The 17,257-nt window shown below is 42.4% G+C and overlaps 1 protein-coding gene across 1 annotated transcript in view; it reads left to right on the forward strand.

Moving 5' to 3' along the window:
- gfod1 (glucose-fructose oxidoreductase domain containing 1) overlaps positions 1-15,614 on the forward strand; it is a 36,319-nt gene extending 20,705 nt beyond the window's left edge. Inside the window, exons 2-3 of the mRNA XM_006804495.3 lie at positions 7,885-8,078; positions 8,368-15,614. Coding sequence (XP_006804558.1) covers positions 7,885-8,078; positions 8,368-9,108 — 935 coding nt within the window. The 3' untranslated portion in view covers positions 9,109-15,614. The remainder of the gene's footprint in view (positions 1-7,884; positions 8,079-8,367) is intronic.
- Positions 15,615-17,257: the final 1,643 nt, after the last annotated feature.

Consider the following 17,257-nt stretch of genomic DNA (forward strand, 5'->3'; position numbering starts at 1 on the left):
ACTTCATAGATACAGAGAAAAACCCAACAATCATATGACCCCCTATGAGCAAGCACTTTGGCGACAGTGGGAAGGAAAAACTCCCTTTTGAGAGGAAGAAACCTCCGGCAGAACCAGGCTCAGGGAGGGGCGGAGCCATCTGCTGCGACCGGTTGGGGTGAGAGAAGGAAGACAGGATAAAGACATGCTGTGGAAGAGAGACGGAGGTTAATAACAGATATGATTCAATACAGAGAAGTCTATTAACACATAGTGAGTGAGAAAGGTGACTGGAAAGGAAAAACTCAATGCATCAGGGGAATCCCCCGGCAGCCTACGTCTATTGCAGCATAACTAAGGGAGGATTCAGGGTCACCTGGTCCAGCCCTAACTATATGCTTTAGCAAAAAGGAAAGTTTTAAGCCTAATCTTAAAAGTAGAGATGCACTTTGTTTGTTTTGGCACCAGTAAAGTTTTCTAATAACAGCTGGCACTTGATCAATACTGCGTGGACAGTAAAGCGTAAACATGCAGGTATATGGATTTTTACAGGAGTTTGTAAAATTGTCATGTCACCATCTTTATTGCACATCCTGTTTTTAATAAATAGAACTTGCAGGAAGTCACGCATGCTTGGTGTGTATGCAGAGGACAGTGGGTTTTAAATTCAGCAACTTTTATGTGTATGACTAGGGATGGGTATTGATAAGATTTTCACGATTCCAATTCCATTTTCGATTCTGTTTAACGATTCGATTCTTTATCGAAAGGAGAACACTAAGGTCGATTAGCTTAGAACTTTGTTTTATATCTTCTCTTTGAACAAGGTAGAAATTTAGGAGTAACATGGCCTTACAAACCCAACAGTGAGATCTTAAGAGATCCAGAGCCTACGGCTCTTCAATGGGGTGTCACAGGGTCCCCAGGAAAAAAAATTGTAAATGTAAAATAAATATTCTTCTGTAGCAATAACAAAGTATAACATAAATTATTCTGTAGCAATTACACAAGAATATCCAGTAATGTCCCTGCCTACAATTAAACACATTCACTTACCGAAAATCGGGGGCATCTGCTGTGGCAAATGGGTGCAAGGCTTTGACCACAAACTTCGTCACTGCTCGGTGACATTCGTCCTGGCCTGAAAGGAGACGCTAACGGTAGACTGCAGCGAGAACTGCCAGCGTCTGAGCCAGACTCTGTCTGTCTCATCATGGTCACCTAAATGCAGTAATGGCAGGTTTTGTAATAAGGCAGATCGCGCTAACATAATATGCACTGTTAGTTGATTATTTACCTGCCGCATTAACGGGAGAGGACGTGCAAGCGTTACCGCTGCTGCTGGGTTCAGATTCACGAGTCCGGAGCGGAATTAAAAACACGACATTCATTTAAGGTCATCGCGTGTTTTGTGAGCAAATGCTTTTGCATATTTGTAGTGTTTCCTCCCTTAAATGAAATATCTACTTTGCAAGTATTGCAAGTTGCCCTGTTGTCATCCGTTCTCGTAAAGTATAACCAAACTTTTGAGCGTTTGAGCCGCCATGTTTCCTGCCAGGTAAATGACGCTCCGCAACGTGGTGACGTCATTCGGGGCGAATGGAATCGATAAGGGAATCGTTTGCAAAAATGGCAAACAATTCCAAGGAATTGAAACAGTGGTTTTCGATACCCATCCCTATGATAAGAACTACATGTTTTGAATGCTTTTTCTTTTTCTCTGCATATGTTAACTTATGCAGAGCACGGCAGCACGGTGGTTAGCACTGTTGCCGCACAGCAAGAAGGTCCTGAGTTCAATTCCAACATCAGGCCGGGGTCTTTCTGTGTGGAGTTTGCATGTTCTCCCCGTGTTTGCGTGGGTTCCCTCCGGGTACTCCGGCTTCCTCCCACCGTCCAAAGACATGCAGCTTGTGGGGATAGGTTAATTGGATAATCCAAATTGTCACTAGGTGTGAATGTGCGACTGAATGTGAGTGCGAATGGTTGTCTGTCCCTGTGTGTTGGCCCTGCGACAGACTGGCGACCTGTCCAGGGTGTACCCCGCCTCTCGCCCTATGACAGCTGGGATAGGCTTCAGCGCTCCCCGCGACCCTGAAAAGGATAAGCGGAAGCGAATGGATGGGATGGATGTTAACTTAGTAGAAATTGCTGCTAACTGCTGCAGTGGTTGCACTGTTAAAATTGATTGCACACGATCTCATACTTATTGCTGTAACGATGTTAACATGATGCACATGGCTCATCCATTCAAGATTCAGTGACTCATCTGTTCCATCCAATTAATTACAAAGCCCCTGTCTGCCTCATTCTCCTCTCCCTGCAATGAGATTAAGGAATTAACTTTTGTTTTTCACTAGGCGGACTCACTTTTTCATTTAATAAGAGATTGCCATACACTGAAAGTAAATACTGGACTCTGTTCAGAGATGAGTACTCAGAATATGTGCGAGCAAATAAATTAAAACTAGTCACCTGCTGGGTGGTGTTTCTGCCTTTCCAGCTTGTAGCAGGAACACGTTTCTGCAATTTACTTCTTTTTTGGACGTCAGGTCTGTGAGGCGATGGGGTGTGATTTCAGTCTGTGAGGTCGGCTGATTTATTAGACAAGTTGTCAGGAGCGTGTACCTGAAGGCACCTGGAGGGAAGCGTGCTACCACTGTTCACTGAGGGAAGCTTCTAATCCTAGAAAGCTAAAAAATGGCAGTCTTGTACAACCTGCTTTGCAAAATGTCAGTGACTCTTATGCAATGCTGCTGCTCCTGCTGCATACCTGCTTCCATGGTACATTGTCTGGATTTACACAGTAAAGAATGATGCATCCCCATTACTGGCCCCTTTATAATCTATTAATACTCTTGTCATATCTGTAGGAGTGTGATTGTCCTTTTCCCCTCTAATGCAGGGCCTTCCTCTCTCTTTGCCTTTAAATCTGTTGGTTAGATAAGTCTTATATGTGAATTATTGATGCTAAGGGACTGAGCCTCTGTGCTCAAGGGTTTTTTCTGCTCCATTACTGCTCTCCCACTGGGCCAGGAACTTTACCTGCGATTTGAGCTTTAATTTACCCCTACCAATCCTGAGGAAGTGTAGCTATTCGACCAACCCTAACCCCCAGCGTCAGGCCTTTACACTAAACCTACCGTATATCTAAGGATATTTTCCACTGTTGATCTCACATGTGGCACACATTAAGAAAAAGAAGAAGCTTACTAGCTGTAAATCCAGTAGATTATCAACCACCACTATTAACACACTGAAGGCTCAAAGACCAGCTAAACTGCAATATACAGTATTTCAATAAAGCGAGGTTGGCCAGGAGAGAAGCAGCCTTAACAGAATGGCATCAGGAACAGAGGCAGGTTATAGGCTGATTCCTACCAGCCTCGTGGCAACCAAGCAGGTCAGAATTTGCACTTATCCCAGTTGTTACGTCCTAGGTAGGGCTCCAATAATCCAGAACACCTTAATTTAATGACCACTTAAATCTGATAGGCAGGTCAGTGCGTATTACTGTCGAATGAGTTCATTTTTCATGTCTGGCAGCCTGGTGTCGCTTCCATTGAAGGTACATCTGTGATGTGTTCGTGGTGCAGATGTAAAGTGGGTTACAGTGCTTGAACATCTAATTAGTAGCACAGAAGAGGAGCAAGCATAAACGGAGTAAGGGTTTTTTAAGTGACAGTTTATTTCAAATGAATTTTTTGAGCACCTCAACATAACACTCAGCTGTTTGTCTGCTAGCTATAAGGTGCAGATGCCGATCAGGACTACTTGGTATGTACTAATAGATAAACTGGAAATAAAAGCTTACATGTAATGTCCTCAATCAACTTAGCAATTTAAAATCAGATATTGAATTTATACATGAGCTGTTTGTTAAACAAATTGAGAGCAAAGCAGGCTGTTAACGATCAATGTTGGGTTACATCAAGTGTCTTGATAAATTCAGTTGGAAGTCTAAGTCTGTCTGACAAAAAAGTTATTATGTTTTTTATTTCTAATTAATTCCTCATTAATTCCTTCCCATATGCTGCACCAGTACACCCAGTCTCAGGGTTTCCCCTTAGACTGGGTATTACTTTGTGCTGTTGTTTCTGTAACTAACAAAAATTTCAGATGCAGAAAGGAAGAGAGGTGTTCAGACGCTTGTTCAGCAATTTTGCTAGCACATCTGTCTAGAGATGATATGTCTAGAGATTAACATCAACTCAACGTTTCTCACTTCCCAATGCTCACAACTGAGTGTTGGAGCATAGATCACCCACTAAATTGAGCTCTTCAGGTCCCTTACGGGGAGCTGTATATGGCCCACAATACTGCTGTAAGTACACAAATGCAGTATTGTATTTTACCCTCAATCCTTATCCATTCGAGTGCCATTTGTTTACTCTTGGAAGTCCTGCCTATAATCCTAGTTGTACTGATGACACTGTATCTTTCTTTGGCATCCCATCTTTCAAGGGATTCCCATGTGATTTCTTAAATTTACAATTGCTTTCGCTCCATTTCCCATCCTCCTCCTCTTCCTTTTTTTTTTTTTTTTAGTCTTTGCTCTGTGCTCTGCACTCGTATTTCTTCTCACGCTCCTCTATTCACTTTTAATTCTGGTCTACCAAATACAGCATTAGTGCTGTATCATTTCATCTCCCAGCTGTTGGTTTACTGCAGTGGTTGCTATGATAGCACCTTGTGCTCAGGTGCATCCATAATCTGTTGCGCAAACACACGATGTGACTCAGACAGTGAGAGGACACACTTCAGCAGAGTAGCTCCCCTGACTCATCAGTCTGACCTGCCTAAGCCAGGCTCGACCTTTCAGAGCTTTGTAGACAAGGAGCGAAAGGTCGTTGCTGATCTGAAGAGAAGCCGCTTTTCGTCTCCATAAAGGTCACACTTTAGTTTGGCATGACAGCACAACCATGAGAATAACACAGTATAAAAAGTTCCAGTATTCTTTATCCTTTTTGTATTGTTGATATTCTATTGTTCTGTATTGTGTTGTAACTAGGCAAGCTAGTGCTTCATATGAAAACCAAAAAACTCTGTCAAGAACATTTAGCATTTAGCCTGAAGAGTCTCACCCGAGGCAGTGTGTCTTTTCCTGTATCTGTTTCTGTGTGTTGCTGCCAAGACGAAGGGGACGTGGGTAAATATTTTTTTCTTTTTGTGTGTGTGCACAGTGGCTGGGTAATGGGTGGGTGGGGGTGTGGGGGCTCCCTTAGCGATCCTCAGAACTGGGTCAGAGGGATTAATATCCTGACCTGGCTAATTGGAGCTGAAGTTCACGTCCAAAACTGCTAGTTCACCCACAGGCAGCCTCAGCCGGGACTCCACTGTGAAGCTTTTCCCACTCTGAGGGCTCAAGGAATGTGTACAGTATGTGAAGCAATGCTTTTAGATTGTGTGTACATATCCTTTATTATTTGACTCCCTGTTGACAGTGTGAATCTAGAGCATTTACAGTGCATTAAGCTAACAGTGGCAGAAGTGGCCACAAGAACAGCTCAGTGTCAGCGTATCAGTCAAAATAAATCCTTAGCAACAGCCCGACACTAGTGGGAGGCTTAGACCCCCCCCCCCCCAGTCAGTCAAAGGTTTTAAGACATAAGCATGATTGTGCAGAGAAAATACCGCATTCTTTCACTTACAAATACAAATGGATTTAAAAATGCACCTTTATTCAGTACAGTGGTCTGTACTTATCCTCTTTGAGTTCTTTATTCTTATTCAGTACAGTACAAACAGTACAACAGATACCACGTGTGGTCAGTTTTTCCTAATATGGAACAGGCCAGCTGTTGTTTTGTATTTACCGGTCTTACAAGAGAAAAGGTTCCAACTGCACGGTTTAGAGGAAGCAGCGTTTCTGCGCCTGTCAGTGGTTGTATGCATCTTTTGTGAAAAGCTAGAACATTTAAGCTAGTTAATGTAGATTACTATTCACATTACCTGTCTTTACACATGTAAAAAAAATGAAATTGAATGTAACACATTATCTTCATTGACAAAAAAGATATAAGTTAACTGGCTTTTTTTTTTTTTTTTTTTTTTTTTTTACAAGAACCTTGTGGCACTGCCCACACCGCAAACAAAGATGGGCTTCTGTTGAAGTTTATATAGATTTCTGTATGCTACGAACTATACTGTGTCACTATGTTGACTTTGTTCTATACAGTATGTTTCATCATTTACTATTGTGGCCACAGAGACTGTTTACTTACATTGGTTTCATGCATTCAAGGCGTCCTCATGATGGATAGTTTTCGTTTTTGTACAGTATTGAAATTGAGTGTTATTGATTAACATTGATGTTCTTTGCAAAGATGTAGTAAAGAACAGCACAGCTGTTTCGATGTTTTTGTCATTCAGAGCCAGTTTGACAATCGATTGCAATTTGCAGACAGATTTCGGGGGGGTCTCTTTTCTGTCACTCAGAATTGATTTTCTTTGAACTGTTGGCTCGAGGCAAAATTGGTGCTTTGCCTAATTCTGTTTCTTCTGCCTAGAAACTGAACAACAAATCAATGAAAAGCAACTTACTCCTCAACAGCATATTTTGCAGGGCAGCCATTTGGCTGGTCCCGTTTTTCTCTTTGTAACCATAACAGAAAAAAAAACTATGACAGAAAAAAACCCTCCCATCACTATAATGGTGATGTGAGGACAGACATACAGCCTCACATCTTGGTTGTGTTTGGGTGTTTCTGCCACCAGTGGGCCTTTTGATGTGCTGGAAGTGATTTTTATTGGGTTTCGTACACAGTCTTTCTCCTCTCTTCTTCATCTCTTCTGCACTTCCTTTTATCAGCCTTCCATAAGGCATCCAGTAATACAAATGAACCCTGTCTAAACCTCTGTGAGCTGTGTGGTCTTACTGTACACCATGGTTATGTCTGCAATATCATGCATGCCTGCCAACAATAATTCAACTTATCAAATTAATTGACTTTTTATTTAATAAATCACAACAACAGTTGCTTCAAGGCACTTTATATTCTAAAGCCAATAATACAGAGAAAACCCACTGGAGGGGCAGTTAGGTGGATAAAGACAGGACAAAGACACACTTTGGAAGAGATCTAGAGATTAATAATAACTAATAATTAAATGTAAAGAGGCGTATTAACACATAGTGAGTGAAAAAGGTGACTGAAGAAGATGCACTCGATGCGTTTGCCTTGTAATCGGAAGGTTGTTGGTTCGAGCCCCGGCTCGGACAGTCTTGGTCGTTGTGTCCTTGGGCAAGACACTTCACCTGTTGCCTACTGGTGGTGGTCAGGGGGCCCGGTGGCGCCAGTGTTCGGCAGCCTTGCCTCTGTCAGTGCGCCCCAGGGTGGCTGTGGCTACAATGTAGCTTGCCATCACCAGTGTGTGAATGGGTGGATGACTGGATGTGTAAAGCACTTTGGGGTCCTTAGGGACTAGTAAAAGCGCTATACAAATACAGGCCATTTACCACTCAATACATCGTGGGAATCCCCCAGCAGCCCATCTAAATGGCTTTTAGTGACTTTAGAAGATCTTCATTAGGTTTGGCTGGTGGAGCCAATAATATAGACTCAACATATGTTTTGCCTTTTTGCGTGGATTCACCATTGGTGCGCAGTTTACACTAACAGTTCTCACGACCCAGATAGGATCTACTTGAAAGTTCATGAAATCTTGAGCCAGTTGTTGTGGGAGTTACCACATTTTTAGCAGCTTTGCATTGTTTCTTCAGGGGAAGGGATGTTTTTATGCTCAAGAGGATATTATGACTCTCTCACTCTCTCTCTTTCCGTCTCTTCTCTTCCACCTTCTTCCTTCATCTGAACATTCCAAGTAAGCTGTCAGGCTTTTTTAGTACAATAAGTTGCAAGGTTGCATGTCTGATTCCCCGTTGTCTCTCCTTTATTTTATAAGGTATTGGCAAAAATGTAATCTGCGACAGGACCGCCACGCCTCTGGATGCCTTCCGAATGATGTCCGCTGCCCAGTACTACCCCAAGCTGCTGAGCATTATGGGAAATGTTCTGCGTTTCTTGCCAGCTTTTGTTCGAATGAAGGAGCTGCTGAAGGAAGGTTACGTCGGAGAACTTCTGGTCTGTGAGGCCCAGGTATGACCAGAACTACTTCTGTTTATTGCTGTGTGAAGACATTTTTATACAAATTGTTTCTTATGCTTTTATCTCAATGTTAGATTGAGTTATAGCAGCGCCCGCATAGCAAAGAATCAATGTTGCTACAAGACACTGGTGGTACCCTGGTGCTTTTACTTGGGTAGCATCTGGATCAAATCTCAACTATCTCCTTTTCATTCTTGCTTTTCCTGATCACAGTCAAGTGAGCCATAATAAAATCTAAAAAACTTGTGCTCCCTCCCCTGTTATCCTCTTTGTCTTAAAGGTCCACAGTGGTAGCCTCCTTGGGAAAAAATACAACTGGAGCTGCGATGATCTGATGGGAGGCGGTGGCCTGCATTCGGTTGGCAGCTACATTATTGACCTGCTTACGTTTCTGACAGGCCAGCGTGCGGCCAAAGTCCACGGCTTCCTCAAGACTTTCGTCAAACAGACCGACCACATTCGGGGCATCCGCCAGATCACCAGTGATGACTTCTGCACGTTCCAGATGGTACTGGAGGGAGGCGCCTGCTGCACCGTCACGCTCAACTTCAATGTCCCCGGAGAGTTCAGGCAGGAGGTGATAGTTGTAGGGACTGACGGGAGGCTAACGGTCACAGGGACAGACTTGTATGGACAGAAGAACAGTGGCGGTGGAGAAAGTGGTGGCGGCCCTGAGCTCCTGCTCAAAGACACCACGCCTCTCGAGAAGGCCTCCCTGCCGGAGAAGGCCTTCAGTGACATTCCGTCCCCTTACCTCACCGGGACGATCCGCATGATCCAGGCTGTGCGGCAGGCCTTCCAGGACCAAGATGACCGGCGGACGTGGGACGGGAGGCCCCTGACAATGGCTGCCACTTTTGAGGATTGCCTATATGCGCTGTGTGTGGTGGATACAATTAAGAAGTCCAACCAGTGCGGAGAGTGGCAGAACATTGTGGTCATGACAGAAGAACCAGAGGTCAGCCCAGCTTATCTGATCAGCGAGGCCATGCGGCGGAGTAGGATGTCCCTCTACTGTTAACATTTTTAAAACTCAAGGTGGCGCTCAAGCGGCATTGTTGGAAGTTTTTTCACAGAGCTGCCGGATTCCAGTTTTGTGTTGTCACTGTTACAGAGGCTTTACACGACGACGTACAGAGAGTTGTGGTTTCCCGTCCTCAGCGGTATGTGATAAATAATCAGAACTTTATTTATAAAGAAGCTTTTTTTTTTTCATTTTGGCAGCAGGTTTAAGCCCTTCGGGGAGATGCACTTTTAAATCAAGCTAATTCATGCAACAGAAGGACCTACAGTGGTGGCATATCAGGGAGTGAAACTACCTGCTGGTTAGTTGGTCGATCAGTAGGAGGCGTCCTTGTGGGGATCGCCTTCTAATGTTCCCATTTCACCAACAGATACTTGCAATTTCATATGCTTTTCATTACCCCTGCTGGCTGCTTGATCAAACAGTTATTTGTGCCTCCTGTTTCTCCTTCTCTTCTATATAACTGGTCTAGAAAGACACACGCCCTACACTGTGGGTCTGAACAAGGACTGCCAAGGAAGAACGATAGTCTTTTTTTAAATTGTGCCAGTCTGTTGTTGCTGTAATCTGAAGTACGCTTAGTACTAGTTTTACCAAGTGAATGTTAAAAAAAAACAAGTCAGTGTGCTTCTTAGTCATGCTCTGTCTGCTCCGTACGTTTCTCCTATGTGTGTGAAACAAGAGAAAAAAAGAATCAATCATTTGGCTGGTGGTTTTCTTTTTTTGGGGGGGGTCCCAGAGGACTCTGGTTTTCGTATGCAATATAAACAGGCAGAAGGGGCACTAGTTTCTCTCTGAGCCTGAAATAAAGGGTTAGATTAAACTATGGTATGCCTTTATGCAGTTCCAGTCGGCTGTGCATCACCTGCGTGGTTGGTCAGTGTAGCGGTACTCTGACTCGTTTTATGCTATCATTGTAGCGACTTAATCTCATGTGGCACATATCTACACTGAAGTGCAGACAGTCTTGCATGTTAGTTTGCAAGCTATGTGCAGATTTCATTCGCACACTTCTGTGCAATCAGTGCTGCAAACTAATTGCAAGCCTGTGTGGTCTGCCCAGAGCTTAAGACTGAGAACTTGCAGTAAATCAAACAGTGTAGCAAAGTGTGGGCGACTACATTTAAAAAGAAAAAAAAAAAGAAAAAAAAAGAAAAAAAAAGTTTTTATTCAAAGTGTTAAGGTTGGTGTTATTTTGTGGGGTTTTTTCTTATTGTTGGAAAATTTCAGATAGGCCTAAAGATCAAACCCAGTTGCATTATTCCATCTGTCAATAATTCCTAACTACAGTACAGTGTCTGTGGCCCTTGGCCCCACACCCACTGCTTTCAATTATTACATCAAATTTTTACATTAAGTGTTTTTAAAAAGAACAGTTCAGATATGCGTCCAGCATTTTGGCCTCTTTTAGCTCATGTTCCAGTGTTTTGGTTTTGCGTCACTCTCACCGCTCTCATTGACCTTATTTCCAGCAGCAGCAAACACACTGTATGTTGCCATACATATTTTTAAAGGAACTAAAAGGTTCCTTCAGTCCACTGATATCTATGTCACCAGTGTGCTCTAAAGACTAAAGAGTATTAAGGAAATTGGTCCATTGACATGGAAACTCAAAGGCTGTTTTAATATGCAACTTTAAGAAAAGGGTTATGGTACTGTAGAAGACTACAACAATAAAGCCATACCAAACAGTACACAATTAAAGCAATTAAAGCTTAACTTGCAGTCCTGCTTTGAACCCCTATAGAGCCAGTGCCGTAGTAGGTGACAGCGCTGCCTGCACTGGTCTGCTGTCAAGATTGAATCTAACTTATTTATTTATTTTATGCACGGATTGTCAAGAGGAATGAAAACATGAAAACGGCATCCGCCTACATTGGAAGATTAATATCTCTTGCATTAGAATAGTGAGGAAGCTAATCAGTAAACTATGCTTAGACAGACCATCAACACCAAACAGACCAACCGCAGTTGTTTTCTCTGAAGGTGCACATCAGACTATGCTCTAGCTAAACTGTAGTTTTAAAACAGTTGTAAGCGTGGCAGGAACCACTGCAGCGACGTTGTCAGCTGCGCTTCAAAGCTGTCCATGTCGGTTTGCTGCTTTGTAAATAACAACAATGCTGGAAAAGAGATGAGCAGTGGCAGTGAAGCAGTTTCAAAATGCCCAAAAGCAATCACATTTTTGATCTTTTGCAGTTCAGAACAATCGATATTATTAAGTACTACAAGCCTCTACACTGGGGTTTGAATTAAGTTCCGTTTAAAATATTAACCAGTCCTCCCAACAGCTTTCTATTATCTGGACAAAGGCAAATACAGCTTTGGACTTGTTATGTAAGCAGAAATGTATGCTGTAAGTTTCATCAGCTGTCGACTAATGCACGTAACAGTTTAACCCACCAATCAGAAAACATAACAAGCAGGTGTGTGACTCACAGTCCAGCTTCCCGGAAAACAGAAACAAACCATCAGAAAGTGATGAAAGCAAATACAGCTGAACTTAAAGTTTAACGTCAGTCGACGCAGGTGAAGGAATAACACCAACCCACAAGCCAAAAGATTGATTTTTTCTTTTTTTTTTTTTAAATATGCATTCTCTATCCATAAACTGTGCTGAAATACTAAATATGTAACGACTACTGAAAATGTACATAAAAATAATATGAAGCAACAATACGCTTTTGTCTAAAGAATTAAATCAGTACTGTATGGGGTTTTTTGTTTTTGTTTTTTTGTACAAACCAAGGAACTGGAACATGTCTGGATGAGTGTTAGGGTATTTATTCTATGTTGAAGTTTCCACTGACTGACCTGCAGTGCTATTGTGGGAGATTAACAGCAGACTGAGGCCTTTGGAGCATTCAGCTTCTTATTTCCATTTATCGGATATTGACCAAAAGAGTCTCTTGTGAAAAGCTTTATGTTTTCTCTTTAAATGCACTATATCAGAAAGCAGCACAACTACACTGTCGCCCATGAACTCATAGATCATAGAGTGTACTTGTACTTCAGTGCACGCCCTTTTATTGTTTACTGTTTAGTGCTTTGCTGAGGCCAGGCCCTCTTTAAAACCCCTCATGTCACAGAACAGAAATTGAAGAACCAGAAAACACTTTTGCCTAAATAGTTTGCATGAAAAGCGCAGAGTCCGACACTGATAAGCTGCCTCTCAGTACTTCAGGGAAAATATTGCCCCGTGTGTACCAAACGCCTTATCAAATCTGCATATAGACTTTCCCCCCTTTGTCAGATAAGCTCACAAGATATAGCTATGTAAAGAAAAAACAACATGCACAGAAGTTAGACTTGTTTCTTCAGAGTTGAATTTGTCTGTTTTTTGTTTTGTTTTTTTTACCATCAACACAGATTTGGGGAAATGAACCTAAGGGTTGGTCGACTGTGAAGAAGACACTAGATAAGCAGACACTTAATAGGAAAAAGGAGAGGTCTTTAGGACCCCACTGATATGGCCTTTAACTCATTATACTGCTGTTTGATTTATAGCTCTCTGCTGGAGTAGAACTGGTTGTTTATTTGTCCCTGTTGAGTTCAGCTGGAGGTGAATGATTTGCCTTTCTCGCTGGTTAAATATAGATAGACGCACACAGGGAGGGAAAGGTTGGAGGATAAATATAACACCTACAGCATATTAAAGGCAGCTTATGACTTAGGTTAACTTTTATTGCAGTAAAATCTGACGTTTTTGCTTTAATTGGTAGCATTTTATTTGCGGGTCTGTTTGGCCCTTATGCACTCTCGTAAAGTCCTCTGTGACTGTGCACTTTGGTGCAGTCAAAGATCTGAGAGTGTGATTTCTGGTTAATTTCCAGTTGGATTCTCTTGTGAGTCCTCCCTGTTTCTGCACAAGTAAATACTTTATGTGCTTATCTCTTCCGATGGAAAATGCATTTTTCAGATCAGTTCAGACTTTCTTGAGGACACATCTCAAAGGAGGCAACACTTTAAGTCATAGGATTTGGAAGTTGCATAAAAGCATAGCTATGAGCCTCATATTCTACACGAGGGCCTGACTACGACTGATTAAAGCCAAAACTACGTAGATGTTAGCAGTTGGCTGTGCTGATCAATTTGCTGATGATTAGTATTGTGACTCTTTCCAGTAAACCTCCCAAGCATTATTAGAACATTTTGAATCTCTAAAGTGCTAATTAATTATTAAGAATTTGTGACACGTATCTATTATTTTTACCAATGCTGCCACCCTGCCCCCAGGGTGGGGCCCTGATGAATGGATTAGGGGTAGCAGTTTTGGGGTTGGGTTCAGTTCTTGGGATCACGCTCCAGGCAGGATTTGTGATAGTTGTAAGGAAGTCAATGTCTTTTGGAACAACCATGGAAGGGAGCTTGATCTGCATCATAGACTGTACATAAAGGATGGATGTGGCTTCCAGGTCCTAAACCTGAAGCCAGTTGAAAAGTGCCTTAAAGCTGTCGAGTCTTTCTGAATACAAATATTACGATCCTTAGTAGAGTTTAAAAAACAAAACGAGAACGCAGGGAATCCTTTAGGGCGGGGCTACCTTGTGATTGACAAGTCATTAATATTTAAGTTTGCAGTGTCATAAAAATATTGACAACGCTCAGCTCGAGGCTTCGCAAATCAGTGAATGACATCTGCCATTTCCATCCTTTATACTCTATGCTAGGTAACAGTGTTGATGGTGATGTCAAAGGTACACGTGCCATGAGCCAAAGTCTCCTAGAGGTGTTACACTAAAATACTCATCGTGTTTTACTGCACCTATTTTAATGTTGTGGCTGATTAGTGTATGTTGCCTGCTCACACAAGCTCACATTGTTTCAGCAGGTTTTAGTGCCTCTGCACAAATAGATTCAGTGTGCTTTTAGATCAGCCTGGGCTTCATCTAGAAATAAATCAGCTATATTTAGTGTCCCGTGGTCAGAAGACCCATAAACTTAAGTAGACCTTCTTGAGCACTTTGTGTGTTTGAAGCTTATCTGTGTAGGGGTGAGTGCAGGTTTCATTCATGTCCACACAGAGCCATGGCCCTTCACAGAGACTCAGTGCAACAAAAACAGTGGGCTTTTCATTTCAGCCAGTGTAGATGCTGGATAGGGGAAAAAACAGTGAATCAGAGAAGAAGTCATTATGAGTGTTGTTACATCACAAGGCTTTAGTGGTCATTAGCAAAGCGTCTCCACCAGCTTTCATTTGTGAACGGAGAGGCAGTGAGCAGCAGTCTGAAACACACGAGGCAATATGTGGCTTCTGAAGCGCTGAATATTTAATGAGGAATGTGAATGAGCCAATACAGCACAGTGTGAGGATGTCATGCATTTTATCTGTTGACTGATTTTATCTTTTTTTTTTTCTAAGTTGAACCACTGAGTGTTTTTGCTTTTCATGCTGATGACAAATTTTGTTGGTTTTTCCTCCGCCTGTCAGGATGGCCCGATTGTGCATTGAGAAAGACGCTGCAGAAAACCTAAACACAAAACAAGAGGTGCTCCGGTTCCAGCACTTTGCCTCGTTTGCTGACAGTCTGACTATGAACCGCTCCGTCTCTGCGTTGACAGCGTTCACTGACTCATTGCTCAGGAAAGGCCTTCGCTCGCTGAGAGGGAGAGAGAGCGAGAAAGGAGGTGGAGGTGAAAACCTCAAAGAGATGCTTCTCATACACTCGGAGACTGTTAATTCGCAGCCGGATCCCACATTGCCAAAACTAAGTCTTGATTTGACCCCTCTCATCTCATTCTTTCACACTCGCTCCTCTGTAGGTCTCCCCCTCCCTCTGAGGTTCCTTTTTTCAGCCACTGCTGAGAAAGTTGATTTGCTTTACTTTGCATCAATCTCTCCTTTCACTTGTCCCCTTTTCCCCCCTTTCCCCTTTCTATCGTGAGCCAGGTTGAAGCCTGGAGGAAAAGCTCACTGGTGCTTCTGCAGACCTCCCTCTCCTTATTTGTTGTTTTCACAGCCACACAAAGGCCGCTCCGTTCACTCACAGGTTGTGAATGCCTTTCCACAGCTGGTTTATGAATGCTGACTCTGGTGTCTTGCTTGCTTCCCGCTCCACAGATATCCATTTTGATGCTGTATTGTGACTATATCTGATATTTATTGTTCTGTATGTATATCGTGGATGCATGGACCTCTGTAGATACTGTAATTTGAACTCTCAAACGCATATTTATGGGTCTTACTAGAGGGAATGTACTTGCTGTAGGAATAATTTATATTTTCTATCCGTTAAGGAGGTCAGTTGGTGTCACAAATAAACGCCCTGCTGTAATGTTTTGTTTTGTTTTTTTTTGTTTAGTTTTTTTTGTTCTGAGTGACTGTAACTTCTGTTTCAGTGTTTACTGGCAAATCTCCCTGCACCAGTGCTTGGCATTGATTGAATGTGTGTGGCTAAGGGAATGCGTGAAAGTGGGGGAAAATAAAGTGTGATCTTGTGTTTGCGACATGGTTTACAGCTTCAGCACTTGTCTAATGCTGCAGTTTCTATGGAATAAACAATATATACATACACAATGGCTCTCATTTCATTTTTCCTCAGTTAGATACTGGGCCACCACATGCTGGCAGGACTGCTTCAGCACACTGATTCTCCAAGTCTCTGATACTCTACTGGAACCAGGCACCCATTTCTTCCATTATTTAGTGTTTTTATGACAGTCGTGGAATGCACCATCTTACATATTGCTCTTTAACATTTCACTTATAGGTACGTTTTCCATTGGTTTTAACATATGAAAGACCACAGAAATTCTGTATTACTTTGCAATAAACCTTTCCACTGACAATTAGACTCAAACTATACCTGCAATTAACCCCATAGCATAAGATGGCCAGCAAATCCCACACTGTACATGTAAGGAGTTCATGTTTTTGCTTTCATTTGTCACTCTTATGTGTTTAATAGAAAGAAAGGTTAGTAACACAAGCTGGATTTATGTGTGTGTGTATATTGTATATGCACATTTTCTAAGCATTTTTTGAAAGTCTTTGCTGACCTCTGCTGGCTATAGTGGCTGCTGCACATGGTGTTGCTCAGAGCAAACCCTGACACAGGAACCCAAGACCTTCTTGCTCAAAGGAAACAATACCAACTACTTTGCTGCCAAAGACCAAGATGAAACTTTTTTTTTTTTATATATATATATTTTATATACTGGACTACTATTGGACTAGGGCCTCCAATAGCATGTATGTATGTATGTATATATATATACATATACATATATATATCCTCACTCACTAGGGCCTCCAATAGGGCCTCCAATAGGATAGCGTAGTGGTTAGACTACACGCCTTTGGAGCAGAGGATCGCAAGTTCGATTCCTGCCTGGGGCGTCTGTATCCAGTAAGGGTCCTAAGGCTAGACCCCTATGCTAAGCGAGCCTACCGCAGACATGAGCGAGACAGATAAATATGGCAGGCGGAAGGGGCTACATGAAAATAGATACATATAGATATATATATATATATCTATATCTATCTATCTATATCTATCTATCACAGGCTGTGTCCCAATTCAGGGTCTGCAGCCTCGAGGGCCGCGTACTTAAAGACCGCTAAGGCCGGAAGTGCGAGGCTTGTGAACTGGGACGGTCTAGCCTCCGTTGCGCTGCCCAGGTTGCCTAGCAACCATGATACTAACAGCTGGAAATGTTTCATACAGCTTTGTTTGACAGAAATGAAGGAGAAAATCTTTTGTTCATTTGTTTCTACATGAGCTTTGATCATTCTCTGATTAAGGTCAGCTATTGAACGGCGTATATTTTAAAGTAAAGATTTAAAACCAAGTTAGTACAAACGTAATGTCACATAACTTTGCCGACATGTGGCCAACAGTAATGTTCTGCGTTATTAAACATTTGCACATAAATAAGTGACATAATATTCAGTACTTAGTTTACTAAGTTACTCTTCAGGCGCCCCTCATCCGCTGTTTTTTTTCGGCAAAATTATCCACACCCACCGCCGCGCTATGCATTCTGGGATATGTTGGGCCACGAAGTCTACACCGCCACGTCCTTGGGGTGCCGGCAAGATGGCCGTCGGGGCAGGCAACTTCTTTTAAGCCGTCGTGCACTAATCCCGGTGGACCTGTTTAGACCTCTACTTTTGAATACCAAGTAGGTTGCTGTTTTTGCCTAT

The sequence above is a fragment of the Neolamprologus brichardi genome, chromosome 9 (genome assembly GCF_056152115.1).
Source record: "Neolamprologus brichardi isolate AB-2024 chromosome 9, ASM5615211v1, whole genome shotgun sequence".
NCBI lineage: Eukaryota > Metazoa > Chordata > Actinopteri > Cichliformes > Cichlidae > Neolamprologus > Neolamprologus brichardi.